This window comes from Hemicordylus capensis, chromosome 4 (genome assembly GCF_027244095.1).
Source record: "Hemicordylus capensis ecotype Gifberg chromosome 4, rHemCap1.1.pri, whole genome shotgun sequence".
NCBI lineage: Eukaryota > Metazoa > Chordata > Lepidosauria > Squamata > Cordylidae > Hemicordylus > Hemicordylus capensis.
Genome location: NC_069660.1, coordinates 251,664,292 through 251,688,086, shown reverse-complemented (window position 1 = coordinate 251,688,086; position 23,795 = coordinate 251,664,292). Strand labels below are relative to the sequence as shown.

The 23,795-nt window shown below is 44.2% G+C and overlaps 1 protein-coding gene across 1 annotated transcript in view; it reads right to left on the bottom strand.

Annotated features, from left to right (window-relative positions):
- DSG2 (desmoglein 2) overlaps nucleotides 1–12,315 on the bottom strand; it is a 50,116-nt gene extending 37,801 nt beyond the window's left edge. The window contains exon 1 of the mRNA XM_053251094.1: nucleotides 11,666–12,315. Coding sequence (XP_053107069.1) covers nucleotides 11,666–11,695 — 30 coding nt within the window. The 5' untranslated portion in view covers nucleotides 11,696–12,315. The remainder of the gene's footprint in view (nucleotides 1–11,665) is intronic.
- Nucleotides 12,316–23,795: the final 11,480 nt, after the last annotated feature.

The following is a 23,795-nucleotide window of genomic DNA, read 5'->3' as shown; positions in this document are numbered from 1 at the left end:
AGTGTACGTGTGTACAGGTCTCTATGCATGTAGTTAGTTATTCATATTATATTGAATGCACATACATACATTTCCTATCTGTACCATGTCTTGAGGGACCTGTACCCAGTTTAACTTTTAAAATGAGTGCATGTAAAATTCATTCATACAAAATTGTGTAAGTGTATAGACACCTATACAATGGCACACCTAGGCAAGTTTCCAGCCTGGATCTAAAAGGCTTTGGAGGCCCACCCACTTTAGGGAAAGCTTGAAAAAAATTTTAAAAGGGGAAAAAAACCTGAACTGACCTGCACTCCCCTGTCCCCAGACACCTGCCCACACCACACCGATCTTGGGGTGGGGGCTGAGAGCCGAGTAGACCTCTGTGGCAGTGGTGGTGGCTAAGCCATAGATTCTGGGCTGGGCCTGGCTGGAGGTCCAAGCAGGTGATCCACTTCCGCGTGCCTGCTCAGTACGACTTGCGAGCATCGCAACTCCTATGGCTTAGTTGCTGCTGCCACCACAGAAATCCACTCCGTGCTCAGCTCTCAGCCCCTACCCTGAGATTGGCGCAGCAGGGGTGGGCACAGCAGCAGGCTGCAGGGAAGCCCCCCAGGACATTTGGAGGGCCCCCGCCTGGTACTGAGGACCAGACTTTGATCCAGAGGTCCGGTCCAAAGAATGCCACTGTACACATAGTAGTAGTAGTAGTAGTAGTAAATTTATTACGGTCCTTAGACCAGCTTAACATTTAAAATAATACAATTATAATTTACAAAATATTCAGATTGCTAATACAAGCTCTACGAAGTTTGGATGCTACTACTACCTCTGTACACATACAGCAGAATGTCTGAACAGGCTATGCTTACAATTCAGGATGTGGTAACTAATAATTTGTTTAATATTTACCCAGTATTTGAGTGCAGACATCAATGTTTTCTCTTGTCCTAATTACCACAGATATACCTTAGGTTGTAAGAGAGTTAATCAATCGACCTTACCACAAACTTGAACAAACATAATTAATGTCTAACCACATAGAAATCAAGCAGTTTCTCTGGCAATAACCACTGTTAATTCTACATGAACTAGTGTGTGGTTGGATGGAGTGCTGAGGATGGATGGAGCATCTTTAGAATAATGAACTGAGTTCATTGAGTAAGCAAGCTAACTCAAATAGAGTTGTGTGGATGTATCTGGTTTTCCTCTGGAATAGCCAGAGATCCCAGGTTCCCAGTATCAGGGTGATACTGATACTTAATACAAGAGACAATAGGTTCTGAACCTGAAAACTCTAAATGGCTTGGGTCTTGGATGGCCTGCCTTCTCCCATATTAATTTGTGCTGCACATTAATTTGTGCTGCTAAGTGTGTGTGTGTGTGTGTATGTGTGTGGGGAGGGGGCAGCATCCCTGCATCTCACCAATATCTGAGTAATATTTGGTTGGAACTTGGGGATGGATCTTCTCCATGGCTGCAACCAGGCCTGAAACTCCCTTACTTGAAAGACCCATCTTATCTCCTCTTGGATGGCTTTTAACCTGTAAGATGACTAGTTTTTATTGTCCTGCTATTTATCTTTATTCTGGAATTCTTGTATGCATTTCATTTTTTATTGTTATAGCTCCATGTTACAATCTGTTTTATCTCTACTTGACATGTTTAATTGCATATTTTTTTTGTAAGCCACCTTGCAAGCCCTTTTTGTCTTGAAAGGTGGCATAAAATACCTTCTGATTAATAATGAACAATAGTACAATATTGTATTTTTATGCATGATATCACACAATATTATAATATTTCTACAATATTGTATCACACACACATACACGTGTGTGTATTCAGTCCAATTGTAGAGACAGTGAAGGGAAAGTAGGCTGATTCAAATAAAAATCAATCAATCAATCAATCAATCAATCAATCAATCAAACTACTAATAATAATATTTAGGGTAGCCAGTCTTAAGTCGAAACTGGTGCAAAAAGCCAAAGTAAAATAAAACCCTCTGCAATTTTTTTTCTAGGGTGGAAATAAATGTAGAATACGGATAGAATTCACACTCCTGCATTCTCATTTGCCTAATAAAAAGCAACCAAACAGTCTTCTTGCTTGCTTTGCTCTTATGTAGCATTACCAATCTCCAAACCATGGATGGGGATGGGCCCTCATTCTACAGGACTACAATGGGAAATGTTCTCTATATGAAACAATTTGTTCTAGTAAGAACTAATCAGCCTGCTTTCCTTTCACTGTCTCTACAACGGGACTAAATTTGGTTCATACCAAGGTCCACGAGTTAGATCTCTTGCACCTCAAATGTTCATGCATCTGCCATCTTGGCTCAGGGTAGATGACATCATTACAAACTACACCATTGAGGTGTCCCTGTGTGTCACTCACTACAACTGTACCAAATTTGGTTCATTTCAGTTAGACTGTCCACAAGTTAGTGCACTTGTGCCTCAAAAGTTTACATGTTTGCCATCTTGAATTGGGTTGGATGCCATTGTCACAATCTACGCCATTAAGGTGTCCCTACAGCTGTACCAAATTTGGTTCAAATCGGTTAAGTGGTCCACAAGTTAGCCCACTTGCACCTCCAAAGTTTACAAGTCCGCCATCTTGAATTGGTGTGGATGACATCTATGCTGTTGAGGTGTCCCTGTGAGTCACTCACTACAACTGTACCTAATTTGGTTTACATTGGTTAGACAGTCCACAAATTAGCCCTCTTGTGCCTCAGGTATTCACATGGCTGCCATCATGAATTGGAGTGGATGACATCATCACACACACCATCTGGGCATCCCTTTGTGTCCCTACCACTGTAGCAAATTTGGTTCAAATCAGTGAGGTGGTTCACACATTAGCTCACTTGCGCCTCAAAAGTTTACGCATCAGCCATCCTGGATTGGGGTGGATGACATTGTCACAAACTACGCTGTTGTGGTATCCCTATATGTCCCTACAACTGTACCTGACTTGGTTCATATTGGTCCAGGAGTTGCAAAGTTGATAGTTGGGGACACACACACACAGAATGCCAGGTGATCTCATAAGCCTACTGGAAAGTAGGCTAAAAGATGATCATGCCTTGATATTCACTGCCTAAACCTGGATACTAAAGCAGGGGTTCCGAACTTAAAAAACCCACAAGTGTGCCCCTTCTGTCACAAACCTTCAGCTACACACACACACACACACACACACACACACACACACACACACACCAGTTGTGAAACAGGCTACTCCAGTCACTGGTTTACATCTACACTAAGTTACTCATGAGTACTCCCACTGAAATAAACTTTATGAAGTTATTATTTGAAGTAAACTTTATTTTCAATAAGACTTCTTATGAGCAGTGCAGCTGCAGTGTGAGGCATCAAGTACCTCCTGAGTACCCTTCAAGTATCTTCCCCTAGGGAGGGGGGAGGGTATTCTTTGGTAGAATACAGGAGGGGTTACCATTGTCTCCTCCCACGCAGTATGAGTTGATGCCTTTCAGCATCTTCCTATATCACTACTACCCGATATAGTACCAGAGGGATTTGGCAACCTTCTGCTTGTTAGTCAAGCATTTTCCCACTGCACCACTTAAGGTGTATTGAAAGTAAGTACTGATGATTTTTTAGCCTACTTTCCAGCAGGCTTATGAGATCACCCAGAATTCTCTCTGTGTGTGTGTGTGTGTGTCCACGTGTCCATGTCCCCCGCTCAACTTCACAATGCCTTGACCAATATGAACCAAATTGGGTAAAGTTGTAGGGACACATAAGGACACTTCAATGGCATAGTTTGTGATTATGTCATCCACACCGATTCAAGATGGTGGATGTGTATGTGTACTCCTCTCATAATAGTTTTCCCAATAGAAATCCCCCAAGCTGCTTTTATCCCTGCTGGGGAAAGGTCTTGAAAGTACTTGAGGGTAAATGCAGCATGTATGTGGAAGGGTGATTTTCAGTGAGAGTAGCTGCATAGTTCCAGAGAGAGAATAAGGTCCTCCCAGAAAGAATAACGGAACTAAATGCAATATGTAAGCTTTTCTCAAGACATTCAGTAAAGTCTCAGCACTGGATCACTGACAAAAGGTTGCTCAAATTCAGCATCCTTCCCGCAGTCAGTAAGTGGTTTCCAGGAAGCCCACCAGCAGAGCCTGCTATCGCCCTTTCACGCTCTTTCTACCCAGCTACTGCTTCTCAATTTGCACAGAGCAGTCAAGAAATATGTCACAGACTAGCACTTGGTAGGGATGCAATGAAGGCATTGGAAAGGATATTTAGATGCCGTGATGTGTTGGAGATGAACTTCCAGTGCATCGACCTTTTGTACCAACTGTCCTAATGACCACTAGGGGCACTGAGAGTAGAGACAGTGAGTCAGGGTCTCCCTATCTGTCCCTACTCTATGACCCCTGAACTGACTCTGCAGCACTTCCTGTGCTGAGTCACAATCCTTCCTTTCCTCCTAGAGAGCAGATGGAAACATCTCTCTCTCTCCTTACCTATCCACTATGTAGTCCTTTAGATTAGAGATAGGTCTTTCCTATCTAAGTGTATTTAACCAATAAATATTTAGTGTTTAGTCATACAAGGATTTCCATGTGTTTTCTCTAGACAGCTGTAATATCCAAACCATCCTCTGCTACCTACTCTGTAACTGGAGTGTGTGCTCATTCCCTAGTGCTCTGCTGTTTTACCTATTGTGGGTAAAAATCAACAACCTCTAACAGTCTGCACCTACAAAGATTAGAATTGTTTGGACAATGGTTTTCGCCGTGACACTCTATGGATGCGAAAGCTGGACTTTGAAGAAGCAAGATAGAAAAAGCATTGACACTTTTGAACTTTGGTGCTGGAAAAGACCTTTGAGGATACCGTGGACAGCCAGGAAAACAAACAAATGGATCATAGAACAAATCAATCCAGAATTTTCACCCGAGGCACAAATGACCAGGCTCAAACTATCATACTTCGGACACATTATGCAGAAACCCAAGTCCCTTGAGAAGTCAATAATGCTGGGGAAAGTTGAAGGCAAGAGAAGAAGAGGATGACCAGAAGCAAGGTGGATGTACTTGATTACAACAGCAATGAATGCACCACTGAGAGACTTTAAAGACCAAGCTGAAGACAGATCATCCTGGAGAGAATCTATCTATATGGTTGCTAAGAGTCGACACCGACTTGATGGCACTTAATCAACCAATCAACTGCTCCAGGAGGTTCAATTTGCTTCCATAGTCAACTGCTGCAGATAGATCTATCTTCCATGAACATCTAATCTCTGTTTAAAGTGATCAAAGTCAATGGTTACCACCACATCCTGTGGCTGAGAATTCATGGTGCATGGATTAATTATGCCAAATTAATCACATGTTGTATGAACAAGTACTTCTTGCCTGTCCTGAATCCATTGCCAATCCATTTCACTGGGTGACTGAGTATTATAAGAGAATGGAGCATTCTATTATGTTGTCCATACTATGCATTCATTAATACACTTTTATCATGTCCCCCACTTAGCTGCTTTTTTCCTGCACTAAAAAGCCCCAAGGCTTTAGCCTTTCTTCATAGGAATTTCTTTTGTTCTGACATGCATTGCAATTTGTTGCCCATTCACCCAGTTGGAGAAGATCCTTCTGCAGCTCTTTGTAAGCCATGTGGGATTTCACCATGCTGGATAATTTGGAATCATCTACAAGCTTGGCTCATCTCTACCTTCAGAATATTTACAAACAAGTTAAATAGTACTACCCCCAATACGGTTCCTTGGGGAATGGTAGGTCTGGCAAAATTCTCCACACTTCAACTGATTCTTGTAGCACACCCATTTTACACATTACATGCTAAACTGAGGCATGCATCATAATTCTAGACTATACAACTTGAGACTGCAGATGGGGTGCCTTATTTTTGAATGGTCCCTTAAGAAGTTCTCTGCAGGTAGTGAAAGCTATCATATCAGAAGTAAAGGTCTAGCACAGTCTGCTGTTTTTTGTTAGTTTCCTGCATGCAAAGAACTCTTTACAAGGGGCAATATTCAAAAATACAACAACCTTTCTGAACTGTTAAGTGGTACAACCAGAACAAGATTTTGTCACCTCAGTTGTTCTATCAAACATCATGTTGTATGAGCAGATAGATGTCGGTACACATGTTCCAGTTTGTGTGTGTTTATGATTGTACATGGATTTACTTGAAAAGTACAATTGGCAGGCTCAAATAAAGGATACAACTAGGAAGTATACTACTGTATGTGTATTGAACATGTGAACGATTTTGTCTAGATTTGTACATGTGTTCACAATACAAAGATTTTATGTGCATTGAACATAAGCTGTGAACAGGGCTAATCTAGGACTTTATTCTGCATAGTTTGTAGAATGTCTCTGCATAGAAGCTAAAGCCTGCAACTACAAGCATTACAAAGCAGGGAGACAGAGTTCAGGCTAAAGCTGCCCTAAAGCAACACATGTATGTTTGCCTCTTGCCTCTGAACACGTATGTTAACACCTCTCTCTGCACATTTGAACAGTGCTTGGTATCCAGCTCTGACACATCTCATTTTAGAAATGAAGCACTGCTTATGCAATAAGAGCTTAATATAAAGACCATTCCCCCAGCTTCAGCAATTGTAGTTGCAGATTCTGCCTCCATGATTGTATTACCAAAATCAGTTTTGTGGTGAATAATAATCACCATTACTTCATATGTTTCAGACAGAATGTGTTCTCTTCCAGGGGAAAGCCCCAGTGGGACTTGCTTCAAATTAACCCCTGTGAATATGTCTTAGGAAAGGGTTCTCAACCACCCTCTGAAATTGTCTTCGTATCTCTGCCCTTTTGTATGCAGATGATGCAGTGATCCTTTCCCAGTCTCCAATTGGGTTAAAAAGAGCCTTAGCAGCTTAGGTCAGTTTTTGCAGAGAAAATGCTTTAGATATTAACTATCAAAAGACCAAAATTATTGGGCAATCGATGGCCATGTGACTGAGATCATTTTAAATACTTGCATGTAATTTTCCATTTTAGAGGTAGTCCAAACTCCACAAAATATACAGGTGAAACTCGGAAAATTAGAATATCGTGCAAAAGTCCATTAATTTCAGTAATGCAAATTAAAAGGTGAAACTGATATATGAGACAGACGCATTACATGCAAAGCGAGATAAGTCAAGCCTTAATTTGTTATAATTGTGGTGATCATGGAGTACAGCTCATGAAAACCCCAAATCCACAATCTCAGAAAATTAGAATATTACATGGAACCAAGAAGACAAGGATTGTAGAATAGAACAATATCGGACCTCTGAAAAGTATACAGTGTACTGTGCTTGATTGGCCAGCAAACTCGCCTGACCTGACCCCATAGAGAATCTATGGGGCATTGCCAAGAGAAGGATGAGAGACATGAGACCAAACAATGCAGAATTGCTGAAGGCCGCTAATGAAGCATCCTGGTCTTCCATAATACCTCATCAGTGCCACAGGCTGATAGCATCCATGCCACGCCGCAATGAGGCAGTAATTGCTGCAAAAGGGGCCCAAACCAAGTACTGAATACATATGCATGCTTATACTTTTCAGAGGTCCGATATTGTTCTATTCTACAATCCTTGTCTTCTTGGTTCCATGTAATATTCTAATTTTCTGAGATTGTGGATTTGGGGTTTTCATGAGCTGTATGCCATGATCATCACAATGATAACAAATTAAGGCTTGACTTATCTCGCTTTGCATGTAATGCATCTGTCTCATATATCAGTTTCACCTTTTAATTTGCATTACTGAAATTAATGGACTTTTGCACGATATTCTAATTTTCCGAGTTTCACCTGTATGTGAAACAGAATGCATAAAAGGGTTCCACAGCCATTATGGCTTTTTATAGATCTAAAAGTGGACAATTTATCCCTGCTGCAGTTAGACTCTGAAGCGAGTCTCACGATTAGTGAGACCCACCTTAAAAGGGTTTGCGGGGAGAGCGGGCTTAACCCACTCTCTCCACAGACGATCCTCAGACAGCCCTGGGTGGCTGGATCAGCCACCCACACGACCGCTGGCTCCGTCATGGAACCGGCAGGGGCTGCAGGGACTGGGGGCCATGCAGCCCCCAGAAGTTCCAGGATGCCCCACACAAGTCCGTGGGGCATCCTGAAGAGACCCCCAGGGCTGGGAGGCTTGTTTCAGGCTCCCGGTGGGGGTCCCCTCATGTGTTGCCACGGTGTAGAGCCACGATCAAATAGACGGGGTTAGTGGAGCACTCACTCCGCTAACCTTGTCTAAGGGGAGGGGGAATTAGGAGGGTTTGCTGCTGGGAGCCACGCAGCTCCCGTGTCAGCAGACGATCGGGCAAAAGCGGGCTAGGCTCCCTTAGCCCGCTTTTGCCCGACCGTGAGAATCTCCTCACTATGAAGCTAAGTCTCTTGCTCCACTGCTCTTTGGAATTCAGATTTCGCCCCATCAGGACCTGGCATCTCTTGAAGTTATTCAGTCCAAATTTCTGCAGAGTTTGCTCCAGGTCCTTCGGTGCATATCTAATGCTGTTATACATTTGGAGTCAGGTATGCACAGGATGGAAGTCAGAACTTAGATGCTAATCTGTAGTTTTTGGTTAAAACATTTTCTCTTCCCTAAAGGTCTAATCCGCCTGTTATTATCAGAATGTTTTTATTCCAGTTGGAGATCCTCTGTTGAGGCCAAATTACATCGTTTTGGCTTTTCTCCTGCCGTATTAACTTTCTCCTGCCCTATTAAGTTAACCCCTGCTAATCTGGCAAAGAGGCACCTTTTAACGTGGTGATTCTCTTTAATTTAGCAGGGGGAGTGCAACTGGTTCTATCCAGTCCCAGCACAGTACCTCCAGTGACCATTGCTGGTGTCTATCTTACGTTTCTTTTTAAGATTGTGAGCCCTTTGGGGACAGGGATCCATCTTATTCATTTATTATTTTTCTGTGTAAATCACCCTGAGCCATTTTTGGAAGGGTGGTATAGAAATTGAAATAATATTATCATCATCATCATCATTAATAATAATAATAATAATAATAATATTGGATTGGGGCTACAAGTGAGCTAAGCTTGTTTTCAAGCAGAGGATACTGGACGTGGCTCATCAAGAAGAACACACTCATTTGTCTGATAGATCTGTATATGTTCGGCCATTATTTGAGGTTACACCTGCCACATACTTAAATTCACTTGCGGTTCCCAAATATAGGATAATATTCTCTTTAGCTTGCTTCAAAGCATTTTCATCCATGGTACTAGAGGACAGATACAAAAAGGTCCTTTATTCACGTGTCTTTGCGTGGTGATAAAGCAGTTAAGTCAATTACTCACATTTTATTATATTGTAAATTTTATAATTACTTTCAGGTTGTTCTTATTGATCCACATCTAAGCAACTGTTATGGCCATTCAGATCAATCTCGTATTAGTTATTTACTTTCGGATCGAGATGCTGAGGTTACATATAATGTGGCCAAATTTCTTCTGATTGTTAACAGGATTAGACATGATATATTCTACAGCCCTTTAACCTCTCAATAGCTGTTAGATATTGTTGTTCTGTTCCAATGCTTTGATGCATCCCCCCTGCTTATTTTTTCTGGTCAGTGACCGAATAAAGAATCATCATATTGTATTGGGTTCCCAACCTGCTGTACTCCAGATGTTGCTGAAATACAACTCCTATCTTACCCAGCCATAATAAATTGTAGCTTGGGGTGATGGGAGTTGTAGTTCAGCCACAGTTTAAGAAAGGCTATAACTTTGCTATGCAGACCTTGTTGAATTACACCCCAGGTAGTATAATCAAGGAGAGGCATCAACATGTTCCAAGGCAAAGCCCAGCAAGGCTTGCTTCAAATGAATTCCGGTGTAAATCCCAAAACAAATTTATCAACAGTGTCTGATCCATGATTCCTGGGAATGCTTCTCAGTTTCCAGAGAATCTGATATTTACTAGGAAACTCTGTCATGTAGCAACTTGTGCCCCAAAGTGGCATCACAAAGGAGAAGGAGCTGAATGTTGATCAATGCATGGAAATCAAAGGGAGGGAAAGAAGGGCTTGGGGCTTTCCCAGACAGCAGGCTTTACCGCGGGTTTACTATGAGGCTTTACTGTGAGTTTGAAGTTGCCCCCCAAAACTGAAACAAAACGTGGATTATTTTTTACCTTGGATATAAATCAGGCTACACTCTAATGCACAATGAGAAACCTGAATTGTATGTGAAGTCCCAGATAGCCTGCAAGGACTTTGGGATAAATTTGGCCAATATGTGAATGAACCCCCTCCATTCCAAAGGAGATGAGAACTAAAAGCCAGCTGTGAAAAACACCTTGGTCTTTTTTTTTTAAGCCCACTTTTTTTTTTTTTAAAGATAGAGCGAGTGAGCACGCGCATTGCCACAGATTGTTTGGGTGGGGGGCAGATTTACTAAGTTACTAGTTGAAAGTGTTCTAGAAGCCTGCCATTCCACACATAACTATGTTAGTCATATGAACACAAGAATCCTGCTGCATCAGGCTGGGGTCCATCCAGTTCAGCATCCCATTTCTACAAAGACCAATGGGTCATGGTCAGAGATCTCTGGAAAGCCCACAAATAGGGCATGAAGGTGATAACCCTCCCTTACTGTTCTCCTTCAAAACTGATATGCTATCTTTGAAGATGGAGGTTCTGTTTAGCCATCAAAGTTAATATCCTAGACCAGAGGCTTGCAACTTTGTTGGGCTACAACTCCCAGCCACAAAAGCAGCCATTGGTTGGGAACCCTTGTCTCAGATGGACCCTTTCTCCACAAGTCATTTATGGAGCATCACTGGAAAGAACCTATGCTCTTCCCATTTACAAAAGCTGTGCTTCGTGATCTGTGAAAGGGGATTGTTTTTCACCAGACCTGACCACAAGAGGCAATCTACACACAATCCTGCTGTTACAACAAAATCTTCAGTTGAAGAGCCAAAAAGACAAATCTGGGGAATTTAGCGAAGGGCGTCAAACTGGTAACAATTTATAATTGATTTTCTGCTCTCCAGAGGGCAGTCCGATTTTTACAAGCTGAATCTGTGGCCAATTTTTTAAAATAAAAGCATGGTTTCTCATTTAAACGAAGGCAGTGATCCTGAAGAACTCCTAGCGACCTGTCTTTCCTTTTAAACCATTCGCGATTATTTTCTTCGGCAATTGGAAATCTTAAAAAGTTCCATATCTTCCACTTTCCAAGCCATCAAACGAAAAACTCTCAGCTTCCCCGAAAGAACATTCTAACCACTGTAGCACGACGCAGATCTCAATCCTGAACATCTTTTGTCGGTGTTTCCAGGCCCGGAGCCATTAACATTACTGTGGAAACTCTTCGCCGAGGTTACAAAGCCTGGTTACAGGGCAGGGTGTGGCGCGGACTGCTACCTTGAAAGAGAAGCAAGTCTCCCAGCAAGCCCCGCTCAGCATGAAATCTAGCCGCCTGCACTGCAATCTTTCCCTACGAATTGCAGAATTAATCTGCCCGACGCCTGGGAAAGTTAACAGCTCTCTATTGGTCCCCCCGCGCTCTTTCCAAGCCACCTCGAGCATATCTGCCCCCTCCCCTTCTGAAGGACGATTTTTCAAATGGCTCTACAGATTTGCTTCTCTCTGGCTGAGGAGCAACAGGCTGAAATACTCACCAAGAGCAGCACAATCTCGAGCCCAGCCATGGCAAAGCCCCGCGCTTCAGTCTCTCCCTTTCCCTTCTTCGCCTTCGTGAACTCTGGGCCAAGGCAGCCGCCGGCCAGATGGACCCTCCCAAAGCGAGGTATGTTACTTGCTGTGGGCGTGAGGAAGCCCTGCTGGCTGCCTAGCCTAAGCCAACCCTTTTCCGGGTGCTGCTGATAATAAAACGAGGCAGGCTGCAACCTGGGTGGGGGAGAAGGCAGCGGAGGGGGCGGAGTGTAGCACGCTGGGAGGGCGCACCTGGAGGGCGCTCGAAATCCCGCCCGGCCCGTCTTGCCAGTCAGGGCAGGGGGAGGCTCCGAGGGGTGGGGACAACATTCGCCCTTTGCCCGTCCGGGGTGAAACGTAGGGCCGAATGACTCCCAAGTTTGTAGTTTCCAGTTTTCAAAAGCCGCCACGCTACTCTCTCTGCCCCCTTTGGTGCAACCTGATAGCTTGCACAGCAACTTCTCCCTCTCCCTGTTTTCATGTTATCATCTAGTGATGGCGGTTTTTGAGGAGCTCCCCGCTTGTTCGTTTCATTGTGACTTTTGAGTTGGCCTCTTTACCTGTATCGTTTTGAACTCAATGGCACTCGGAGTCGGAAAGTGCCTGCCAATCTAACAATTACTTGCTCTCCGAATTCAATCTAGCCCTGCAGCAAAGTCAAGGCGTGTTTCATGCAAATCAGGGATATTATTATTCAGATATTCTTTCTTTCCCACTCGTCGAAGAACAAGGAAGAGAGTAGCAGGCGCCGGCGGAACTAAGAAATATATACTGTATTGAGACAGTCACAATAAAGAAGGGACAAAAAATCCCAAATCCAATTTTAACTCAGTCACATTATTTTTTAAAAAGCCAGATCAAAACAAAATGAAACAAACAAAACTTTCATCTGTTAAAAACTGACTTCTTTTTCTCAAACCAAGCCCCATTAGCCCAACAACCAGAGGTGCAGCTAGGTAATTTTGGACCCAGGACCTAATAAGCTTATTAGCCCACCACCCCTGCAAAATATACCTCGGTTCAAAAGGGGGGTGCGTGCAGATGATGGCATCCCTATGTTGCTTATCCCTAATATCAAATTTCATTACCTCTGAAAATTGAGGTTCCTTTTAGCTATAATCTGTTTGAAAAGCAATTAGCTTCTGACTGGCACCACAAAATACTTTATTTTGTTTGCCCTTAATCAGGCTGGCTCAGAAAATTTTATTGCTCCAAATGGCTGCATCACATGCTTACAGAAGTACCTCCTCTTGCATGATTTGCTGTGGATGTTGGGATGGAACTCTCAGATTGTGTGTTGCTTCATTGGTACAACTAAAAATATTGCCTTTGGATCAGTACTGCCTGAATTTGCTGCCAATCAACTTCACAGGATGAGTTCTATTAGTATGAGAGAGAAAATAACAGATCCAGCCTGCTGCTTAGCATTTTCTCTAGGGATGGTGCTCCAACCTGTTCACCAGTGTTAGTTTCTAATTTGCATCCAGGCTGCTATGTAGTCTTGATCTCATCAAATAAGAGAGCTGAAGTTCTTACATTCTTCATATAAGGGCAGTGCAACTTGGAAAACTGAAAACTGTCACAACATGTCAGGAAATGAGTCAGAATTCTTCACCAAATCTTCTTTTAAAATATTGTTTAAAACTATCACCATTCCCTCCCCAATGGTGATTAAAAAACAAAACAAAACCCCACAGCCATGTAGAGTGTTGCTCTTAGGAAGGCAGGCGAATCTAAAACTGTTGTGATAGTTTGTTCTAGTTGTTAACTGAACCATGTTGATACGCTTTTTTCATTGCAAATGTCATGCTCCCAAGAACAACCTGAGCCCAGTCAACATTCCACCCAAATGCTTTCCCATATCAGCCCTTGTTCTCATCTCATTAAATGTTAAGAGATTACCCAACTAGACTATGACTAGTTAAAAAGTCATCGACTAGACTACCAAGAGTGAAAAAAGGAGACAAAAATGGAAGAAATGGCCAATGCAGCATGATAATCAGTGTTGTATAATGGATGAAGTTGAATTTGGGCCAGGGGGACCTGAATGTGAATTGATTCTGTGCCTCGAAGCTCACCAAATAAACTTTGGCTAGCCACTCTGTCAGGGACAGTGTTCTCTCTAACAGGGATTCTCAGATGTTGTTGACTACAACTCCCAGAATCCCTGAGCAGAAGCCTTTGCAGCTGGGGATTCTGGGAGTTGCAGTCAACAACATCTGGGAATCCCTGTTAGAGGGAACATTGGTCAGGGGTCTTCCAGATGGGGTGGTAAGTTTGTGATTGTCAGACTGTGCTTAATTTTTTTATTGCAGGGGGTGGAGTGGTGAATTCTCATGGCATCCACCTGTGTTTTCCTCATGCCTAAAGTGCCACCTTTATTAATGGAGAACATCTGACATTTTTGCAAACATTGGTACAGCTGCTGCAGTCAACTGCACAATGACCACAAGTGTGAACTGTTAGCACTACTGTCCCCTCTTTTTTGAGAGGTGCATTCCCAGATATGACAACAGAAATAGGAGGGATAAAAGGAGGATTAATCTACTGTGTCCCAAAACAATTCTATATTTACTGCTGTGTGGAAGGAATGCTGCAGTTCTGTATGTGACTGCAAATATGGGGTGGGAATAAAGGAGAAAATAGAGGAGACTGGAAAGAAGAGAAGACGTGGAGAAGTTCTGAGGCTCAAATGATGGATCAAGGACAAAAAAACAAAACACTAAGAACGACATGGGGGATTATATTGTGTCTAGTTATACATCTCATATTTTGTGAACACACCAGGGATAATGCACCTTCTATACACCTTCCTTTCCCATGTTGCCAGGTTGATTATGTCATCTTCTCATGTCTGAGGGTGTGTGTTTTTGCTTTGCATAGTTTTAGCATTAGTTCTTGGCGACAAGAGCAGCATGTTAAAATAAGCCTGTTTCATATTTAATTATTTGTCATATTGCTGGGATATATCCTAATATCACAATTATCTGGGTGAGGAGATAAAACAGTTCATTCTCTGAAATGGGATGTGCAGCCACACATAATTTCAGCAAACACATGTTTCCAGACCTGCAGTCTGGTGAAACAATATGAATGCAGGGATGGGCTTACATAGCAGGAGAGAATTAGGGAGTGAGGGAGAGAATGCTTAGGGAGGGTCCATAGGGCCCTTTCACCAGGGTCAGCAAAGTCTAACAATCTATAGCAAAGTCTATGCCTATGGCCACTGATGGAGCCAGCCCAATGGTGGCCCATATCCCACCCCGCCAGCAGCACCGCCAGTAATGCCCCATGCATGTGACCAGGGGCGTAACTACCATTAGGCAAGGGGAGGCGGCTGCCTGGGGGCCCCCACCCCTCGAGGCCCCCCCCCCGAGGCAAGTCACATGTGAAGTGAGTGTGTGTGTGTATCAGCGAGGGGCCCATTTTAAAATTCTGTCTCTGGGCCCACACCAGCCTCGTTACGCCCCTACATGTGACATGCCCACACATGTGGGCATGCCTGTGTTCCAGAGAACCCCGAGCAAGCTCTCCTGAGCTGATTTAAAGCCAGCGCTTGCTTGCTGGCTGGCAGCATTTATTTCGCTTCCTCTCCCTCCAGCTTAACTCTGTTCCAGGCAAACTGATGGAAAGCATTCCCAAGGATAAAATTGTAAAGCACATAGAAGAACAGGCCCTGCTAGGGGAAAATCAGCATGTCTTCTGCAAAGGTAAATCTTGCCTCACCAACCTTTTGGAGTTCTTTGAGAGTGTCAACAGATGTGGATAAAGGTGACCCAGTTGAGATAGTATACCTGGACTTCCAAAAAGCTTTCGACAAAGTTACTCATGAAAGACGTTTGAAAAAACTTAGCAGTCATAGGATAAGGGGACAAGTACATGTGTGGATTGGTAACAGGTTGAAAGACAGGAAACAGAGGGTGGGTACAAATTGAGAGTTTTCGCAATGGAGGGAAGTAAGAAGTGAGGTCTCCCAGGGATCTGTACTGAGACTGGTGCTTTTTAATTTATTCATAGGAGACTGACCAGGAGAGAGGACTTGGGGTCCTGGTGGACAGCTCATTGAAAGTGTCGACTCAATGTGCGGCTGCTGTGAAAAAGGCCAATTCCATGCTAGGGAACATAAGGAAGGGGATTGGAAATAAAACTTAATATTATAATGCCCTTATACAAAACTATGGTGCGGCCACACCTGGAGTACTGCATACAATTCTGGTCATCACATCTAAAGACCTCTTCTAAAGAAGCCTGCATTAGATCCCTTGGAGTTAAGCAATTATAGGCCTGTTTCCAATCTCCCATGGCTGGGCAAGGTAATTGAGAGGGTGGTGGCCTCTCAGCTCCAGGTGGTCTTGGAGGAAACTGATTATCTGGACCCATTTCAAACTGGCTTTCGAGCGGGCTATGGGGTGGAGACTGCCTTGGTCGGCCTGATGGATGATCTCCAATTGACAATGGACAGAGGAAGTGTGACTCTGTTGGTCCTCTAGGATCTCTCGGCGGCTTTCGATACTATTGACCATAGTATCCTTCTGGAACGTCTGAGGGTGTTGGGGGTGGTAGGCACTGTTTTACAGTGGTTCCGCTCCTACCTCTCGGACAGATTCCAGATGGTGTCGATTGGAGATTGTTGCTCTTCAAAATCTGAGCTTAAGTATGGTGTCCCTCAAGGCTCCGCACTTTCTTCAATGCTTTTTAACATCTACATGAAACCGCTGGGAGAGATCATCAGGGGATTTGGGGCTGGGTGTTACCAGTATGCTGATGACACCCAGATCTACTTCTCCATGTCAACTTCTTCGGGAGTTGGCATATCCTCCCTAAATGCCTGCCTGGAAGCAGTAATGGGCTGGATGAGGGAGAATAAACTGAAGCTGAATCCAGATAAGACGGAGGTACTTGTTGTGTGGGGTCGGAACTCTAGAGACGATATTGATCTGCCTGTTCTAGATGGGGTCACACTTCCCCAAAAGGAACAGGTTTGCAGTCTGGGAGTACTTCTGGATCAACGTCTCTCCTTGGTTTCTCAGGTTGAGGCCGTGGCCAGGGGAGCACTTCACACACAACTTGGGTTTCTCATTGTGCATTAGAGTGTAACCTAATTTATATCCGGGGATTAAAAAAATAATCCACTTTTTGCATCAGTTTTTTGGGGCAACTTCAAACTTGTGGTAAAGCTTCATCTTAAACCTGCTATCTGGGAAAGCTCAAGCCCTTTCCCCCCATCAGCTTCCCTTTGATTTCCATGCATTGATCAACATTCAGCTCCTTCTCCTTTGTGATGCCACTTTGGGTGATGCCCCTGAATACCGGTTGCAGGGGAGTAACAGCAGGAGAGAGGGCATGCCCTCAGCTCCTGCCTGTGGGCTTCCCAGTGGCATCTGGTTGGCCACTGTGTGAAACAGGATGTTGGACTAGATGGGCCTTGGGCCTGATCTGTCAGGGCTGATCTTATGTTCTTATTGCAGATGTGCTCTGATAACAATGGAGGCAGAGTCTACTGCCTCCAGTCTTATGCATGTTGAATTGTACATGTGAAGGACAGGCAGTTAACTTCTGAATAGGGCTAATATGTAGAGATAACAATTCATATTGTTCATACCAGATACCTTATAATCGCTAAACTGTGTGTACAATAACTTAACTTCAGATGAATATTGGGTGTGTTTAGTATCATGGCTGTTTTCAGAATTGCCCGTTGTGATAAGACATTAACTCCAGTGCTGATTCACACTTTATTTAGCAGTTGTGTTTGCCTTGTGTATGCTGAGGTGTGCTGCTGTGAAACAAAGATGAATGTCTGGAAATTTAAAGAGAACAACTCCTATGTCTCACCTTCTGTTCCACAGAAACACCATGACAACATAATTTGCTTTTATGAGCGCTGCTTACAGCATTGTGACTGACTACTAAAAGACGTGTTTTTGTTCTCAGTGAAACTTTCTCAAGGCGTCATTCAACAATGCCACACCCACCTCAAACTGCAAGCCAAAGAAAAGACATTTGCCAGCATGTAGATATGATACATCCATTCTTCTGGAGCTTGAGAAGGCAGAGCAAAATATACCTTTGACTGACTCAGTTCTGCTCAGTGTGATTAGTCTATATCAAAGAACTGAAACTGGTTGCTGATTGATTGGGTGTGTGATGTTACGGTGAAGGTCCAAAGTTTGGTGAATGTTAGGAGGAGAAAAGGAAGCTGCGTTATAATGAGTCAGACGATTGGCCCATCTAGCTTAGTACTGCCTGGCAGCAGCAGCACTCCAGGATTCTAGGCAGAAGTCTTTCCCAATCCTAAGTGGAGATGCCACTTGCAATCTTCTGCAAGAAGATGCTCTACAACCGAGCTACGAACCACCACCACCCCTGCCAACATATGGCGATCTTGATATCAGCATATGAATATCACATGTTAAAATTTGCATGTGAATGCCAACATACACAGAGTGTATTCCCCTCTTCATGTGGACCTTTTCTTCAATTGCAGCTAACCAATCAAAGCATACCCTGAAGTTCCTGCTAGCATATTTCAGAGAATATTGATAGCTATGATGTGTGTGCATGCTGACCCCCAATCCACAAAGCTTTGAAAAGTGTACTGAAGTGGAAGGCAGGGGATGTTCACACCCCACACCCCCATCAGGCTTTCCTGTACATGTGTCACTAAAACTAAAAGATGCTGCAAAGTAATGATCTCACATGTCTCTCCCCAAGCATTTCAGTGGGACTTGCACAGGTGATGTTCCTAGTGGACTGGGCTCATGATGATTAGCAGGTATCTCTGCGTCAGAATTCAGAACTATTAAAATTCCTGACATATACAAATCTACAGTATTTCATCATATTAATCCTATCCTATCCACACCCTGCTTAATAATGTTTAGTTGCTCAATATGTAGTCATTGCACTCCTTACCTTGTTTTCCTTTCCTGGAAGTTATAGATGAGAATTGCACAGGTAAAATTATCCGAATTCTCATGGATGTTAGCCCTGTGCAGATGTTTTATGTTGCTAACTTATGCGTCTAGTGAAGGGTGTGTATGGGATCATGCCTGCTACCCTTACCACACCCAACCTCTGCATGTGCAAGGTCCTTTGCAGAGGGATGTATTTATGAACATATATCCCATAGGAACATAGGAAGCTGCCATCTACCGAGTCAGACCATTGGTCCATCTAGCTCAGTATTCTACACAGACAAGCAGTGGCTTCTCTGAGGTTAAAGGCAGGAGTCTCTCTCAGCCCTATCTGGCGATGACAGGGAGGGAACTTGAAACCTTCCACATGCAAGCATGCAGGTGTTCTTCCCAGAGCAGCTCCATCCCCTGAGGGGAAGTGCTCACACATGTAGTCCCCCATTCAAATACAAACCAGGGTGGACCTTGCTTAACAAAGAGGACAATTCATGCTTGCTACCACAAGACTAGCTCTCCTCCCTTACATATTTACATATCCTGTACATATGCTGTGAATCGCAACTGTATCCTGGAAAAGTGAAGCCTATATTATGTTGTACAAGCATATGTCCTTGGGTACAGGGACTGGGTGTGACAAGGCAGTGGAGGCCTGTGGGTGTAAATCTAACCCTAAAGATAAAGTGTGCCGTCAAGTCGGTTTTGACTCCTGGCACCCAGAGAACCCTGTGGTTGTCTTTGGTAGAATACAGGAGGGGTTTACCATTGCCATCTCCCGCGTAGTATGAGATGATGCCTTTCAGCATCTTCCTATATTGCTGCTGCCAGATATAGGTGTTTCTGGGAAATATAGCAGCAGGGATTCGAACCGACAACCTTCTGCTTGTTAGTCAAGCATTTCCTTGCTGAGCCACTTAAGGTGACCTAAATCTATACAGTATACACATAGAATCAGGGTCAGTCCATGCACTTCGCAGACCTAGGCCATCACCCAGGCCACCAGATCTTGTGTGTGTGTGTGTGTGTGTGTGTGTGTGTGTGTGTTTGCTTGCTATAACTCCGTTGGCAGAAATCACGTGGGCAAGGCCCACCTCCTAGCTGGTCTCTGGCTTGCTTATCTCCTCCTCCCCCTTCAGTGTGCTCTGCTCCCGCCCTCTCCCTGCCTTGCTCTACTCTGTTACTGCACTTAGGTGGGAGCTTCCATCCTGGTTTCTCAAGTGTCTATACCCAAAATAGAAAGTAAGTGGTGTGTGCCACAGTTGGCTTGGCTATGTTCAGGCCTTGTTGGTCACAGAGAGAAGCTCCTCACAGCACCATTGAAAGCTGCCTCTCAAGGAGACAGAGAGTTTGATTGGCCCTGAGGATCGCAGGGCTTTCACTGCTGAGGGATGGGAGGTGGCAGCAATGAGGAAGGACAGGCATCAGGCAGGTTCTGAGCTCCTTGACTCTTTTCCGTCTCCCACTGTATCCCCAAACCAGCGTGGACTAGTCCTTCACTGGTCATCTACGCGGATTAGAGGAAAAGAGCTGGTCTTGTGGTAGCAAGCAGGACTTGTCCCCTTAGCTAAGCAGGGTCTGCCCTGATTGCATGTGAAAGGGAGACTAGAGGTGTGAGCACTAGAAGAGATTCCCCTCAGGGGATGGAGCCGCTCTGGGAAAAGCAGGAGGTTTAAAGTTCCCTCCCTGGCATCTCCAAGGAAGGGCTGAGAGAAATTCCTGCCTGCAGCCTTGGAGAAGCCGCTGCCAGTCTGTGTAGACAATACTGAGCAAGATGGACCTATCATCTCTGACTCCGTATATGGTAGCTTCCTATGTTCCTATTGTTAATTTTACTTGGTGAATTAGCAGCCTGTGCAGCCCAAGTTAAAGCCAGGGCTCTGGACTTGGGCAACAAAATCATACTTCTAGGGCACCAAAAACCCTAGGGATGGCCCTGCATAGAATATTTGCACAGGACTTTTCATGGGCCTTAATGCAGATTTCAGATAATACTGAAATCTGTTGATGGAAGTGATTATCACTAGCCCTCTTCAGACATAACTTTGCCCTGCTGTAGCCATGTACAGCGGGGTGAATGCAGAGGAAGTCCCACCCCTGCCATGTCACTTGTGCATGTGCTTCACTGCTCACAGTTATGACAGGGCATGTCTGAAAATGGCAGAGTCCCCCCAGGCGCTCTTGTGAGACTGGATTGATCCAATCACGGGAGTGCCTACCATCGGGAGGGCTCTGTTCTCTTCAGACAAGCCCCATCATAATGATGAATGGTGGGGGTGGGACTTCCTCTCCCTTTGCCCTGCTGTATATGGCTACAGTGAGGCAATGCTATAATGCTATAATGTCTGAAGCTGCCTACTATTGCCCTATAAACTGCTATGCTGCAATTCCACTGAAGTGAGGTCTCACACCTGATTATCTTTTTGAACACGGACGCTAAGGGAGTGTTGTTCTTAGATTTTGAGACTGAATCACTTGGATAATTATACAACAGACCACATAATATGTAAAACAATTGTAATGGTTCATGAAAAGTTTAAAAGTAAGATTTAAATCGGAAGGATCACCAATCCACTTTGCATGTTGAAGGTCCTAGATTCAATCTCCAGCATCTCTAGCCAGGGCTGTCCATAGAGAGTTGCTGTCACTTGTAAAGAAGCCTAAACCAGATGGTCTGAAGTCTGACTCAGTACAAAGCAGTTCCATATGTTCATATATTCAACCATTAATTCTTCACACTTTGCTCCTAATTAATGTGAGAGTTCTCAGTTTTGTTCCACATGCCTCATGGTCCTGTGTGTAGGTAATATATGCAAATGAAGATGTCGACATTTAACACGGTGTAATAGCAGATACATGAATGGTTAATGATGAAACAGTTTAATACCTGCTCCACTAGGGTCCGTATCAGAGTTGATGAACTTTTATTTATTAAATAGGAGTTTGGATTGGAATAATGGTGTGTGTGTGGGTCGGGGGGGGGGGGGAGAAGGGCTTAATCTTTGCCCCACCATGGTCCCAATCTAGATTGGCTCCACCACAGCAGCTGTTTTCCCAGTGGTGCCACTGAGACCTGATGTGACTTTAAACATATTTGGCCCTGCATTTTCATTTAGTATGATAAATATCAGCTCCCTCTCGATCTCGATCAGGGTTGTGGTGGCCAGTAATCAGCCATCACAGTAGCAATGCCAGGCTCACTCATCCTGTAAGTACCTGCTGATTCACTGCTTGCCTTAAAAAATAAAAATTGCAGCATCTTTGTTTCCCCACCTCTCTAAACTGAAAGTAGAGCCTGAGAACAGAGGCTTATAAGGATAGCGTATAGGATCAGACTATTGCTGGGATAAGACTTTTCTTCTATAATCAGAGTTTGCCTTTCAAAAGCAGATGTGTTTGTTACAGCTTTAAATATGGGATCAAAGGGGTTCTTTGTCATTTGTGACTCAGATCTCCATTTTGCCTTGTACATAATTTGGGGCTTTGATTTTTAAATAAGAAATTTTGTTAGAAGGCAACCAAATTCCACTAGCTTGCCAGCATTAAAGCAAAGGAAACCCTCCCCAGCATCTGGCATTTAGAAATACACTGCCTCTTGAGTTTTTATTCATTCATTCATTCATTCAATCATTCATTCAATTTCTATACCTTTAGAATAGAATTATTCTAATTATAAGAATTATAATTATAGAATTATTTCTATACCTATAGCTTTAGTTACTTGTATCCCAGTCCTGGAGTAGAGGCGGAGCTAACAAACAGCCAGCAGCAAGAGCACTGAAGGCAGGCTGCACTTTCCTCTCTGTACATACTGAGGCGAGTCTCACGATCAGTGAGACTCCCGGAAGGGGATTTGCAGGGAGAGCGGGCTTAGCCTGCTCTCTCCGCAGACGATCATGTAGTCTGCCCTGGGTGGCTGGATTGGCTGCCCACACGACTGCTGGCGGGGCCTGTGGGGATCGGGGGCCGTGCAGCCCCTGGAAGTTCCAGGATGCCCCTCGCAAGTGCGTGGGGCATCCTTGAGAGACCCCCAGGGCCAGGAGGCTTGTTTCAGCCTCTCGACGGGGGTCTGCTCAGGTGTTGTTGCGCTGCAGAGCCGCACCACAGCAATACATGATCACAAAAACAGGGTTAGCGGAGTGCTCGCTCCGCTAACCCTGTTTAAGGGGAGGACTACGAAAGCGGGTCACCTGCTTTGGAGGAACCGGGCTTTTCTGCGAGCCCGGTGGTTCTCACACTCGGCCGAAATTGGGCTAGGCTCCCTTAGCCCGATTTTGGCTGATTGTGAGAATCACCTCACTATCTATTTCATTAAACTGTTAATATTCCTGATTCAATTACTGCCTTGTCCTTGCATAGCACAACTCTTTCCCTTGGATTCTACACTCCTTGTCAGCACTGCTGTGCCAGTGCCATTCTGCTCTCTCTCTCTTCGCACTGTCTCCCCCTCCAGCAACAAATGTGTCTGCCTTGGAACAAGTTTGGTGCTGGAGCAGGAGACTGTTTTGCGGGAGAGCATCTGCTGGTGCTGGCATAGCAAGGGCAGTGAGGATACCCAGTGAAGCTCTGCTGAATACTTATTCCATGCAGTCTCACTGGATGACACAGTGGTGGCATATCCCAGAAGATGAAGCCAGTGGCAACGAGGGAGAGGTTGGCATCTCGGCCAGTGAGGTGGAGGCAGCATGGTGAGGGAGGTGGGGTTGGGGCCAGTGAAGGAGCAGGGGGAAGTGCAAAGATGGACCTCCTCAGCACAGAGCGGGGTAGGAGCAGTAGGTAAGTGAAGCTGCAGTGGGGAAGGTGCTCCTCCATGGCACACTCACTGCCTCAGGCTGTTACCTCATTTGGCCTTACGGGAGAGCTGCTCCTGACACCCATGTTTTGGAGGCACCAGCCTCCCCCTGATCTGTTATTTTGCTTGATGTTTTTTGTAATATTATTTTGAATATTCAAGGAAATAAAATAATGTAAAAATTAGCAGAAATAAAAACAGGCATGCTGCGTGAACTGAAGCATATCTGCAAAAAATGCCATTGAAAAACAATGAGCCCGTTTGGCTCCCAAGTGGCTGACAGAATGAGTAAAACACAACTTATTCCCTGGAGTTTGTGTCCATCCAGGATTGCAGCTTAAGCATATTTTTATAACTACCTTCAACAACAAAGAAATCTTGCAAGAGTTTGGC